We start from the raw sequence: 14,013 nt of genomic DNA, 5'->3' as shown, positions 1-14,013 counted from the left end.
TCCGTCAGATGTGTCTCGTTAATGGCCTTCAGGTATACTAACAACCCCAAGAAGGCGAACGCCTGCAACTAAGTTGAAAAAAGGTATGAGGAATAGCAGATCACTGCGTTTCCACTCCCCAGATCGAACTGCTCTAATGGCACTAAAGTCAAGCCCTCCACCTATTCCCCCCTTTTGACTTCCTTTCCCCGATGAACTACCCGCAATCGGGGACCCAGCTGTTTTGTTTTTTTTTAAAGAAGAAACAAGTAAGGAAGAATTGCACTCACCGGGCTACCCAGGACAGGGCCCACCAGCCGCCACTCTGGAATCCGCTGCTCCCGAATGTCCCTGGTCCTCGCCCTTCCCTGACCCGGACAGTTCTCCCTTCGATCCGTCGTTGTTATCCTCTGGATGAACGACCCCTGGCTACACCCCAGAGGGTCCTGCGCCGGTTGCCGGGGGTCTGCATTGCTGTTCCCGTCCTTCTCTCCGTCCTGATGCACCAGACTAGCTTGTGCCCGCCTTGCGGGGCTCCTGGTCCCACTCCCGGTCTAGGCATTTGTTGCTCGACCTCTGACCTCGCTCCCACCTTCACAGCGCTCCTCCTGTCCTCCCATTGGTCACATGGGACAGCGGGCCTACCCTGCCGCCTGACCCACATCACGGCTCTCCCTTGCTGGGCCATCTAGCTGCTCCGACCTTCTCCTGCAACCCTGGCCTCCCGTTCCTGGGGGGTGGGGGGGGTGTGTGGAGCCGAGCCATGTGTTGAGCTCTGCTCCCCCACCCTTGTGCTCCTGTCCCAGCGCTGTGTAAGTCTTGATCCCCTTTCCTGGATCCCCTGGGGCTGCTGTTCACTGGAGGAGGGAGGGGTGGTATGTTTTCTCCCTCTCCTCGGCTGTGATTGCCCGCCACCGCTCCCCTGGTGAGGTATCGTGCTGAAGTGCTCCAGCGGTACTGACCGCTGAGCACGTGGAGTCACTGGTCCCCCCCTCCTCCATTGTGGCGCCGCTCTCTCTCCGTAAAACAGGCCCCTTACCTGTGCCAGCCACAGTCACATCCCCCTGTGCCGCTGCCGCTATGCTCAGTCGCTCTGGAAGGCCTCCTCCGCCGCCATTACTGTAGTGTATAGATGGGGAGAACGAGCGGTGAGAGCGTGTGTAATCCTCTCCACCGCCGCTCGCTACTCTCAGTACAGACTGGCCCCTCACCCGTGCTTGCCACAGGCTGTCCCCCGTGCCGCTGCTCTTGGTCGCACAGGGATGCCTCCTCCGCCGCCATTACTGTAGCTTAGGATGGGGAGAACAAGCAGTGAGAGTGTGTGTAATCTTCTCCACCGTCGCTCACTGCTGATGTCACTCCCCCTCCTTCCTCCTAGCTTCCTAACCCAAGTGCCTCCCCTGCTCCGGCCACTCCCCTTTTCTTAAAGGGGACACATTTTTCTTTCCAAATGGCCTGACTGTGCTGTCCACACCTGTCATGCCGTCCCTGCGCTAATTATTTTCTCTCCTTCTGCTCCGGGACTCTCTCTACTGCACTACTGTAGTGCTTCTTTTCACGTTACTTTTCCTGGTGATTTTTCAAATGTGAAACATGTCCTCTAAGGCGGCGTACACACGGGCGGACTGTCTGCCGAAACTAAGTTTGTCAAACAGTCCGCTCAAACTTTTGAATGAACGAACTTGCCCACACACGGCACTTTTTGAGCGGACAAATACGGCAAACTAAGTTCGTCGTACTAAGTCCGCGCAACTTTTGAAATGAACGGACTCGCCCACACACGAGTGAACAGTCCGCTCATTTCGAGCGCGTCTCCAGGTAGGCGGGGCCCGCGACGGAGACGTCGCGGGCTCCGCCGCCTGGAATGAACTTAAAGGGGAACCCCAACGCCGAAAAATATCGGCGTGGGGGTCCCCCAAAGTCCACAACAGACCCTTGTCCGAGCACGCTACCCGGCCGGCCAGGAAAGGGGGGCGAGCGAGCGCCCCCCCCCCTCCTGAGCCGTACCAGGCCGCGTGCCCTCAACATGGGGGGTGCCTTGGGGAAGGGGGGGCCGCGCGCCCCCCCCACCCCAAAGCACCTTGTCCCCATGTTGATGAGGACAAGGGCCTCTTCCCAACAACCCTGGCCGTTGGTTGTTGGGGTCTGCGGGCGGGGGGCTTATCGGAATCCGGGAGCCCCCTTTAATAAGGGGGCCCCCGGATACCGGCCCCCCACCCTATGTGAATGAGTATGGGGTACAATGTACCCCTACCCATTCACCTGTAAAATGAAAGTACCCAAAAAAAACACAACACACGAGATAAAATATTTTATTGCACAGCTCCGGGGGTCTTCCGTCTTCGGGGGTCTTCTCGCCGGACTCCTCCGCTATCTTCTTGTTGCTCTTTTGCTAGCGGAGGAGTCCGGCTTTCTTCCTCCCCGCCGCCGGCCTCTTCTCCCGACTTCGGGGGTCTTGTCCCCCTCTTCGGTTCTTCTGCCGGGCCACCGCGCCTTCTTATAGCTCTTTTACAGGCGGTGGCCCGGTCTTCTGTCGCCGCTGTCGTCGCCGCCGCCTTCCGTTCTTCTTCTTCTTCTTCTCCTTCTCCAGGAGATGTTGACACGTCGCTCTCTCCGGGCGGAATGCCAGAGCCGCGCTGCGCGGCCACTTATATAGTGACAATGGGGCGGTGTCACATGGTATATGTCACATGGGTTGGTCACATGGTGACTCCGCCCCCTTACGATGTCATAGTCCCCATGTGACATCAACCCATGTGACCAACCCATGTGACATATACCATGTGACACCGCCCCATTGTCACTATATAAGTGGCCGCACAGCTCGGCTCTGGCATTCCGGCCGGAGAGAGCGACGTGTCAACATCTCCTGAAGAAGAAGAAGAAGAACGGAAGGCGGCGGCGATGACGGCGACGGCGACAGCGGCGACAGAAGACCGGGCCACCGCCTGTAAAAGAGCTATAAGAAGGCGCGGTGGCCCGGCAGAAGAACCGAAGAGGGGGACAAGACCCCCGAAGTCGGGAGAAGAGGCCGGCGGCGGGGAGGAAGAAAGCCGGACTCCTCCGCTAGCAAAAGAGCTACAAGAAGATAGCGGAGGAGTCCGGCGAGAAGACCCCCGAAGACGGAAGACCCCCGGAGCTGTGCAATAAAATATTTTATCTCGTGTGTTGTGTTTTTTTTTGGGTACTTTTATTTTACAGGTGAATGGGTAGGGGTACATTGTACCCCATACTCATTCACATAGGGTGGGGGGCCGGTATCTGGGGGCGCCCTTATTAAAGGGGGCTCCCGGATTCCGATAAGCCCCCCGCCCGCAGACCCCGACAACCAACGGCCAGGGTTGTTGGGAAGAGGCCCTTGTCCTCATCAACATGGGGACAAGGTGCTTTGGGGCGCGGCCCCCCCTTCCCCAAGGCACCCCCCATGTTGAGGGCACGCGGCCTGGTACGGCTCAGGAGGGGGGGCGCGCTCGCTCGCCCCCCTTTCCTGGCCGGCCGGGTAGCGTGCTCGGACAAGGGTCTGTTGTGGACTTTGGGGGACCCCCACGCCGATTTTTTTCGGCGTTGGGGTTCCCCTTTAAGTCCATTCCAGGCGGCGGAGCCCGCGACGTCTCCGTCGCGGGCCCCGCCTACCTGGAGATGCGCTCGAAATGAGCAGACTTTTCTCCGGGCGGGAACAGTCCGCTCATTGCGAAAGTACAGCGGACTGGCCCACACACGGGCGGACTGTCCGCTCAAACCAAGTTTCAGCGGACAGTTTTTTGGAATTTCCGCTGAAAGCCCACACACGAGCGGACTGTCCGCTGAAACACTGTTCAGCGGACAAAGTTGAGCGAACAGTCCCCGCGTGTGTACGCGGCCTAAATGAGAGATAGTAGGGAAATATGCTATACTAATTCCTAATTAAGCTTTACTTTTTCCTGGTCCAGCTTTCCTGCCTTTAACATCAGCTCCCTGATCATTGGACAGAGGTGACAATGTTGAACATTGTAAAATGAGCAGGTTGGAGGTAGAGGTGCCATAGGAAGCTGCATTACTAAATCAAAAAGTAAGCATGTCTTCTGCTTGACTGTGTAGTGTGACAGAGGTATGTAAATCACAATAATGACTGAACAAATTCATTGGGTGTTAAAAAAAAGTTGCTAAAAAAAGGCTAAGTTCACCTTTCATTACAAAATAATAAATGCACATCATTTTGAAGGTAAAAGATGCACATTTATTATTTTTTAAAAGAAGACTCTGCAAAGTACTGCACCGTCAACCAGTAGATGGCAGGTGCAATATCAGGTTCCTGGCCACATTGCCTACAGCTCTGTTGCCTGTACCTCTGTACAGGATGTCTTTTTAGAGCTGTAGGCAGTGTGAATGAACAATGCGCATGTTGATCAGTGTGCTCACAGTTCATTCAAACTACAAATTAGTCTGCTGCGGTGGCAGACGAGACTTGTAGCTTTTTTCATTCACAGATTCCTGTGAATAAATGATGTAGCTGTGTAGGCTGAGCCTGGCACATCCATTGTTTTCGAAATCTGACAGTGGGTACAGGTGAGGATCCCCCACCCGCTGTCACACTATGAGGGGCAGTGAGGGGATGATGGGTGGAACAAGAACATGTTACATGTTACACCCTAAATATGGGTGAATTTAGCCTTTAAAGTGGTTGTAAACCCACTCTCATCTTTTCTAAACGACTGCAATATTGGTCATCTAGAATGATATACATGCCTCCAGCATGTATACTTATCTGTCAAATGTCTCCTCTCTGTCTGCTATGAGAGACGAAAAACTGCAGATTTTGAGGGTGGGTCTTTTTTCCAGGGCTCTGTAGGTGGAGTTGTGATGTCAGTAGACCCCAGCCCACCTCTACACTCCCCTTATCAATATGCATTTTCTCCTGTATATTTCTTCCACTGAACTTCTGCTATGATCACTAACATCCAGTCAAAACTCAGAAAAGTCCCCACATGACTTCAGCATGCCAAATCATGCTGAGGTGTGGATCAGCCAATCCTTGCAGAGCTGCTGAAGAAAGGCGTGGGGGTGGAAATTAAAAAATAATGCTTAGGCTAGTGCACAAGATATGTAAATCGGCTGTCAATCACAGCAAGGGGGAGGAACGGACAAAGTTTTCTAAGTTTGTCTGTTTTATTTCACTGAAAAAGATATGAGGATTGCTCAGAGCTGGATTAACTCTTTGTGACAAGACTGGGCACAGCTGATCTGAAATCCCATACTCTATAATGTGCCAGACAAAAATAAAAAACAAACAAATTCGAGTTTACATACACTTTAACATATATCAGTTTCAAGTGAATATTTAGCTGTTTGCCTGACAAAGTCAACTGCTGTAATACAGTGCCGTATGTTTTAATAAACACAGTTTTTGCAGTATACATTGTCATGTGATATTACCTGTGACATGAGGCAGTGCTATTTTCAGTTCATTTAATAGAACTGTGCCATCAGCCTTGAAAGTCACCACCTAGATCAAGGAATGGAAACTATAATTATTTTGTTCAGTAGTTTCAATAGAAGGTAATCGTTAGGACATCTCTAGCTAAACTGATGTTTTAGTGATTGAACTCCCTGACAAGTTGACTCTATGCAGCTGTTTTAACCTTCAACCCCATAGAAGCCCAGAGTTCTTGGTATAAACAACCTAATAAACCTCCAAAAAATCATGTACTGTAAATCCTACAGGCCATACAAAAAGAAATTAAAATGATTAACCAAAAGAAAAAGTATATTAAAAACAAAAATGAAAAGCTTTTTATTAATACACTTTTTATTAATAAATAAAAGAGCTGTTTATTAATACATTTAGTGGACATGGTCAATAAGGCTGGATTCACACCTGTGCATTTTTGGTGCTTTTTGCATTTTGCAGATTTGCACTACAGTCCATTCACCATGGTTTCCTATGCATCACGTTCTGTAGTGCAAATCTGCAAAATACAAAAAGCACTAAAAATGCATAGGTGTGAATTCAGCCTAAAGAAGGTGTTGCTTCATGGTAAATGGCTTGTAGTGTTCCACTTTTCTCACTTTGTTTAGACAAAGTAGGGTCTAGCTATTCCCATACTTCTTCACACTGAAACTCATTTCTCTTCCCACCCAGATACAAATGCAGCATCACTTCTTTAGTCAGGTGAATATCAATCCTCCTAAGTGAACAGCTCTGAGAGAGCCCCAGCAGCCAGAACAACAAACAAAATATTGGGAACCGTGGCTAGGAGCCTCTGTTAATAGTGCTTTTTTGCACCCAGACAATTGCAAAGACTTGAGGACAGGTGGAATTCTGATACATATCAGGAATGTTGAATTATAACTAGGCATTGATAGGAGTGCTGGAAGAATTGTTGGAGCTGCTTCAGCATACCAAAACATGCCCCTAATGTCACCTCTGTGCTGCGTAAACTGTTGGCCTTATGTAAATCCTGTATAATAATAATAAATTATTACAAATTAAGTCTTTAAAATTATACAAATATAATACATTGCAAGTAGGTAGAGTTTTTTTTATGTATTTTAAATATTCCTCTTGCCAGATAAACTCCATTAACTGTTTATATTTTTACTGTACAGCACATGGACAGTGCAATGTGGACTCTCATGAGATGGAAGATGGTTGATAAAAAAAGAATCCAAGAAAATTGCAGCCGTGGTGACAGAGAATGTAGATGTGTTATCAGAAGAACAAACTAAAGGGTCCTTTACATACCTGAACAATATTGCTAGTGCTTATGGGGGTCTGCTTCCAGACCCATGTCAGACTAGCCATCTTGGTAAGAACTCACCAGTGACAAGATCATTACGAGAGCAAAGAAACGCGTTAACTGTATCAACAGCAAAGCTATACAATGCACTCTCAAAAGTGAGTGGGATTTTGCAGCATTTCAGCAAGCAAGGGGAAGACACAGTAGAAACAAATAAGGGTTTGATGTAGTGATCATGTTACTTGTAAGCTGCCAGCTTGCCACCAGTGATAGGATCACTAGTGGGACATGGGGTCTCAATTCCCAAATAGATAGATAGACACTGTATATTTCAGTGAAATATTTCTGTTAGAGCCTCCAGGAGATATAAGAAGTCAGAGGGTGATTCAACCAGATGACATTTTTTCATTTTGGTTATTACTCCTAAATATAATTCTGCAAATTATTTTATTTTTTTGGATTATCTTAAAGACACACTTCTGGTGGTGTTGGGAGCAAAGATGGGGTGCCCAGAATTCATGTTTCTTTATTTTTATCTTGAAATCATTGGAGCTATTTATGATTGGTTGTTTTTTATGTTGCTATTAGCCAAACTAATATACTCACATTTTTCAGGTTATCTGTTAGGAGTATAATGGACTTGAGACAGGTCTCTCTCGCCAAGGAACTGCAAGCAGTCATTTCCCCCAAGATCACATGGGATTCATTTCTGTAACCCTGGAGCAGTAACAAGTAACACAGTTATCCATTTTAATCTGTTCAGGAAAAATAGTTGTTCTTAATACTGTATTATATACAAAGCATATACTGTATGCAAAGAAGCATTGAATATAAGGCTCCCTTCAGACTAGACCATAGCATTGTGGCACATTGCATTAAAGCAGAACTAAACTCAGTTTATTAACTATTTTTAATCCTTATGCTACTAGCTTTAGTAAATAGATAGGAAAGTATATTTATGATTAAATGTTTTAACAAGCCAAGCCAAGATGTAATTTTATTAATTTTATGTATCGTAGAAATCCTCAGATGGTGGTTCAAAATGTCCACCTTCATCAGGTTAAAGTGGATGTAAACCCACTCTCATCAATTCTAAACTACTGCCATAGTGGTGATCTATAAGGATATACACGCCTCCTGCATGTATCCTTATCTGTCAAATGTCCCCCCTTCAGCTGTTTGAAACCCCAAAAAACTGCAGATTCTGTGGGTGGGTCTGTTGTTTCGGTGCTCGGTGGGCGGGGTCATGATGTCAGCAGACTCCCCGCCCACCTCTACACTCCCCTTGGCCAGAGCGTGCAGGAGAGGCAGAGCGCATTCTGGGTAAAAGCAGAGCACGCTTATGGCCCTCTGTCACATCTTTACAGTGACAGTGGGGGATGATCGGTTGCGAATGGAAAGCTGTAAGCACCTGCATGGCTTTTCATTATCTGCGGCTTTCACCTGAAAAGCCATGCAGGGGGGATCGGTGCTTACAGCTTTCCAATCGCACCGATCATCCCCCCACTGTCCTCGGTGTCCTCCTCCACCCCCCTTCGTGTGTCCAAAATATCTCCCCCATGTCTTCCTCCAACTCCTCCCGTCCATCTCTGGCATGTGTCCACAACATCCCCCTCTGTCTCCCTCCTCTGCCCCCCCTCGTCCCCCGTCCTTCCTTCTCCTCTCCTCTCCTGCGGGTTGTGGGGGGGGGGGGGGGGTGCAAGGGATCTGTCAGGATGGAGAGCGGAGAAAGGGGCTGGTATGTCAATTGCCGCTTTCTTTTTCTGAATGGGACACAGAGCGTTCGTTACCGATCGCTCTGTGTCCTGTGATAACAGAGCAGAGTAACTTGTGTGTTACTTTGCTTCAGTGTATGAATGGAGAGGAGCCGCTGTCTCCCCTCCATTCATCTTCTGTGCAGAGAAAGGGACTGGGGAATCTGTATTCTCTGTCCCTTTCTCTGTCTCAAATGGGAGATGTCAGGGGTCTCTGTTTAGACCCCTGACATGTCACCAAAGCCCCCAACAGGGCTGATTAAAAAAAAATTCCAAAAAAAAGATAAAAAAATGAAATTGTAAAAAAAACAACAATCATACGCTGCTCCACTGACACGACCACTGCCCCACTGACACCGACCACTGCCCCACTGACACTGCCCCACTGACACCATCCACTGACACTGACCACTGCCCCACTGACACCATCCACTGACACCGACCACTGCCCCACTGACACCGTCCACTGCCACTGACCACTGCCCCACTGACACCGTCCACTGCCCCACTGACACCGACCACTGCCCCACTGACACTGTTCACTGCGTATCGAACTGCGAACTGACAGTTAGGACATGAATCGGATTGCATAGGTATGAATACCCATACGATTCTGGTGCAGACCAAAAAAGGGTCCTGTGCGAGTTTGGTCAGAATGCGGTGCGATATCATCCATACAATCTGTATGACTGAAATCGCACTACACGGACATTGCATGTGATTGGCACTGCAGTGCGATGGGAATCACATGCAATCTCGTACAGCACACTGGTGTGAACTGGCCCTTAGCTCATTCAGCCTTACTGGGTGTAATTATAAAAAGTGAGAAATCCACCCCTCCCCCACATAACAAATCCTGGTGATGGAAAGGAATGTTGCAACTGTGATCAGGTCACCTCAGACACACACTCTGCACTATAACAATCATCAGATCACTGCATGTTCTACTCTGCCCAGCTCTGACTACATACATCTCCCCTAAATCACTTGTCTGTATATATTATTCTCCCTGTTCACTGCAGCATACAGGAGGATCACGCCCATGATGAGAAACATCCAGTCAAAACACAGTAAAGGCAGCCAATCCTGGGAGAGCTGGAGGGGAGAGGAGGGGAGGGGGATGTGAATTGTGAACTTTTTACACAGGATGTGCCTGTCTCAGGCTAGTGCATGAGATATGTAAATCACCTGTCACTCACAGCAAGGGGGAGGTTTTGACAAAGTTTTAGAGACTTTGTCAAAATTTCTCTAACTGAACAATAAAAGTCGATTGCTCAGAGCTGGATTAAATCTGTGTGGCAAGACTGGGCTCAAATGATAGGAAATCCTATTCTCTACATTATAACATCACTTTAAATGAAGCGTTTACTGAATTGATAAAATTCAATGGATTCTGAGGGATTAATTAGTATGAGTGCTCCAGATGCCAGTTAAGCATTGGCATTCTATGATACAAGAGTCTCAATAAAATAAATCTGTCGTTTATATGGTCTACTTTTGATGCTTTCCTTCTTCTGCTTTCTGAGCGTTTTGTATTGCTGTCTGTGTCCACATTAACCACTTTCAGACCAGACCATTTTGCTGGCCAAAGACCAGACCACTTTTTGTGATTCGGCACTGCGTCAATTTAACTGACAATTGCGCAGTCGTGCAACGTGGCTCCCAAACAAAATTGGTGTTCTTTTTTTCCCCACAAATAGAACTTTCTTTTGGTAGTATTTGATCAACCCTGTGGTTTTTATTTTTTGCTCTATAAACAAAAATAGAGCGACAATTTCGAAAAAAAAACGCATTATTTTTTACTTTTTGTTATAATAAATATCCCCCAAAAATATATAAAAAAAAACATTTTGTTCCCTCAGTTTAGGCCGATACGTATTCTTCTACATATTTTTGGTAAAAAAAATTGCAATAAGTGATTATTGATTGGTTTGCGCAAAAGTTATAGCGATTACAAAATAGGGGATAGTTTTATGACATTTTTATTAATAATTTTTTTTTACTAGTAATGGCGGCGATCAGCGATTTTTATTGTGACTGCGACATTATGGCGGACACATCGGACATTTTTTGACACATTTTTGGGACCATTGTTATTTATACAGCAATTAGTGCTTACAAATGCAATGATTCCTGTGTAAATGACACTGGCAGTGAAGGGGTTAACCAGGGAGTGGCAGTGTAGGGGTTAAGTGTTCCTAGGGGTGTATTACTAACTGTGGGGGGCTGGGCTTTGTGTTAGTGAACACTGATCTCTTCTCCAATCACATGGAGCAGAGATCAGCATCATCCCCACGGAGATCGAGTCCACGGGACCCGCGACCGGACTCACGGGGGTCCCGACCGGCACGTGAGTGCCCCTCCAGTATCTGTACGCCAATATGCCTTCCCGTGCCATTTTGCCGATGTACATCGGCGTGCGCCGGTCGGGTACTGGTTAAGGAGTTTCACCCTCCCTATTTGTAAATTGCTCTTAAGATGCTAAGTTCTGTGAGTTTTGTGAATCCATGACTGGTTGTCTTTAAGTATTTGCTGCAATACACTGTCTACCTTTAACCTTAGTATTATTTTCATACACAAGTCACGGTTAGAATATACTTCTGATGATTGATAGGGATCATAAATATGTGCCGCTCTTTAACCACACAATGGTATTTGTGTAGATTATTCCTGACTTTGAATTCTTGTGTTCTATATAGTGCCTTTGTGTTATGGCAAATGTGTAACACCCAGGTACCTCCATATAGATCACTCTGTTTTTGATCCTTTAAATAGAACATTTGTAACCTCTCACATTTTTCATTTGTTGTTCAATTTCAATACCATATGTCACTGACTTAAAATTGATTTGAGAATTTTACCCAGTGACCATGACCACTGCAATCACTATAGCAAACTAAAACTTTCAAGAAAATCGTTTTTTGTTTCATTTATTTTGCCAGTGAATATCTACAGTATATTATATCTGCCACAAAAGAACAGCTTCAACCTGTCACTCTGATCTTGGTTTCACCAAATAGTAAATCATTAACCCAACTTATTCATGAAGCCAGTAAAGTGTTTAGACACCTGATATATACATTCAGTACTTGTTCTAGGTCATTAGAGAAATGGTAGGAAAGGAAAGAACAGATGATAATCTGACCTCCTATTGTCTAACTCAAAGTGGGTGGATATGTGCAAGTACAGTGCAGCTGTTTGCTGATTTTTTTACTTCCTCATCTGCTGCTCACAGTTCTGTCCACTGGCCTCGCCATCTTTTCTGCCACTTATATCAGGTCCCATGTCTTTGGCCATTAGCTGGTCAAGTTTGACATCACTCCTGTGCATGCTCACAGCACTTATATCCTCCCTGACACCTAGTTGCCTGGAACATACAGTACACTGCATTGTTCATGCACCACAGGTGGTGTAAAAATGTTAAAATGTTAGTCTCTTCTGCTAAAAAGAGAAGTTTGTTAGTTTTTAACAAAATGAAGTACAGTATTTTCAACATTCTTTTTTTTTTCACAATCAAAGGTTTTATTGAGAGTATAGTCAGGTTTACAATTAACATAGGATTATAAATGTCGTCAACAGTGGTATGTATACACACATTGATACAGTTAGGTAGCATTTGTGTTGTAACCAAGTATCTCAAGTAGAACAAAAGATAAAGCAAGATCCAATAGCTAAAGTGGAAACTAAAGATACCACTGGATAAATCATGTATTAGAGGGAGGGTGAAAGAGGGTACAAGGTAAAGGGGGATGGAAGTCAAGGGGGGGGGGGAGGGATACCATCGCACTGGGATTCGATTCCTTAAGTTAAGTGTGTATCTATTAGAGGCATATATAGCTCAATCATTCTGTTTCTCCTTTCTATTTCCTTTTCCTCTGAGAATATTGGGGAAGGGTAGTTCAGCCCATAAGTAATTGGTAATCTGAAGAGAGGGAAAAAGCCAGCCAAGGTTGCCAAGTTTTGTTAAAGGAAGTGCTATTCTCTTTTTTCATTGCCACTATTTCCTCCATTTTAAAAATATATTGCACTCTATTTAACCAGTCCCTAACTCCTGGGACTCTGGGGGTTTTCCAATAGATGGGTATGAGTGTTTTAGCAGCAACGAGTAGGTGTCGAGAGAGTGATTTTTTGTAGCGACTTAAGGTAATTGGGACAAGATTAATCAGGCATGCTGCTGCGTCTAGCTCGAGATTAGTTTCCGTTATATGTTTTATCCAGGTCCTAATTTCGTCCCAGTAGGTGCGGATGAGAGGGCATTCCCACCAGATATGTATAAAGGAGCCTACACAAGTTTTACATCTCCAGCATTCATCCGAGGTGGGATGAGACCATCTCCCGGTCTTTTGCGGTGTCAAATACCACTGGGTGAGAACCTTATAGGAAATCTCTTGGTATTTGGAGCTTAATGAGCATTTGTGTGTCAGAATACACACCTTTTACCATTGCTTTTCAGAAATTTTCAGTTTAAGGTCATGTTCCCACTTCTTCTTGTGTTTATTATTATCCACGTGTGGCGTACACATTAGCCATGAGTATGCAAGGGACGTGGTGTGCGCTACCGGTGATCTTTTTAAGCATATAGATTCCAGCTGCGTCAACGGGAGGCTAAATTTAGATTTGTGCTTACTGTTCACCACAAAGTCCCGTAATTGCATGTAAAACCACAGGCCAGGAAATGTCTCGCCCACCTCGGAGCATTTTCAACATTCTAACTAGCTAAGAATCTATTAAAAAGACAACTGTAATGAACAATATTACTGTATGCAGTATATTAAGCATACAATTAAAAATAAAACTCTTGTGCTTGGTTAATAGAATATTGGCAACTGATGCAACTATTATGTCTTGAATACCAGACTCAGATGATAATTGTGCAAAAAAGTGTGCTCTCCCTTTAAATCTTATGCAGTTCCTCAATATTCAATCAAACAAACATGATACAACTTGTGTAATGAATTTAACATAATCAGAATAAAATAATTTTTTTTTAAATACAATTAATATCCACAATAGTTACCATGCGTGATATTAAATCTCATAATACTAATAGTCCATAGTAATTCATGTGTGAATAAAATGCTCCATGCTCATAAACCACTGTAGAAAAAAAAAGTGCTCCAGTGCTGAAAGGTGCTCCTCAAATAAGAAGGGCCTCTTACCAGATCATAATGATTAATGCCGCGTACACACGATCGAACTGTTTGACGTACTTAGTCCGTTGAAACACATTTCAGCGGACAATCCACTTGTGTGTGGGCTTCAGCGGACTTTTTCAGCGTGCAGTCCGGAGTACTAAGAATTTCGGTTTTTCCAAAAATCTATCCATCGTACTTTGGTTTCAGCGGACAATACGGTCGTCAGTATGCTAGTCCGACGGACTAAGAATGGCGCATGCCCAGAAAGGATTTACAGGGCTTTGCTGTGTCTTGGACTTCCTACTTCTAGTCCCGTCGTATGTGCTGTACGTCATCGCGCAAGCTTTCGTCGGACTGTTTGTGTATCGGTGTGTGGTCAAGTCCGTTCAGTGGAAAGTACGCCGGATTGTCCGTCGGATTGTATGACGG

At 45.8% G+C, this 14,013-nt stretch overlaps 1 protein-coding gene across 1 annotated transcript in view; it reads right to left on the bottom strand.

Moving 5' to 3' along the window:
• The window catches only part of LOC143925921 (mucin-2-like), a 230,350-nt gene that overhangs the window by 170,576 nt on the left and 45,761 nt on the right, over positions 1-14,013 (bottom strand). The window contains exons 10-11 of the mRNA XM_077450216.1: positions 7,302-7,412; positions 5,392-5,461 (exon numbers count right to left, since the gene is read on the bottom strand). Of these exons, the coding sequence (XP_077306342.1) occupies positions 5,392-5,461; positions 7,302-7,412 (181 nt within the window). The remainder of the gene's footprint in view (positions 1-5,391; positions 5,462-7,301; positions 7,413-14,013) is intronic.

Source organism: Lithobates pipiens, unplaced genomic scaffold, assembly GCF_037356315.1.
Source record: "Lithobates pipiens isolate NorthernLeopardFrog02 unplaced genomic scaffold, aLitPip1_a1.2 Scaffold_10, whole genome shotgun sequence".
NCBI classification, from domain to species: Eukaryota; Metazoa; Chordata; class Amphibia; order Anura; family Ranidae; genus Lithobates; species Lithobates pipiens.
The sequence above is the reverse complement of the archived record's forward strand: the minus strand, read 5'-3'. Positions and strand labels throughout refer to the sequence as shown.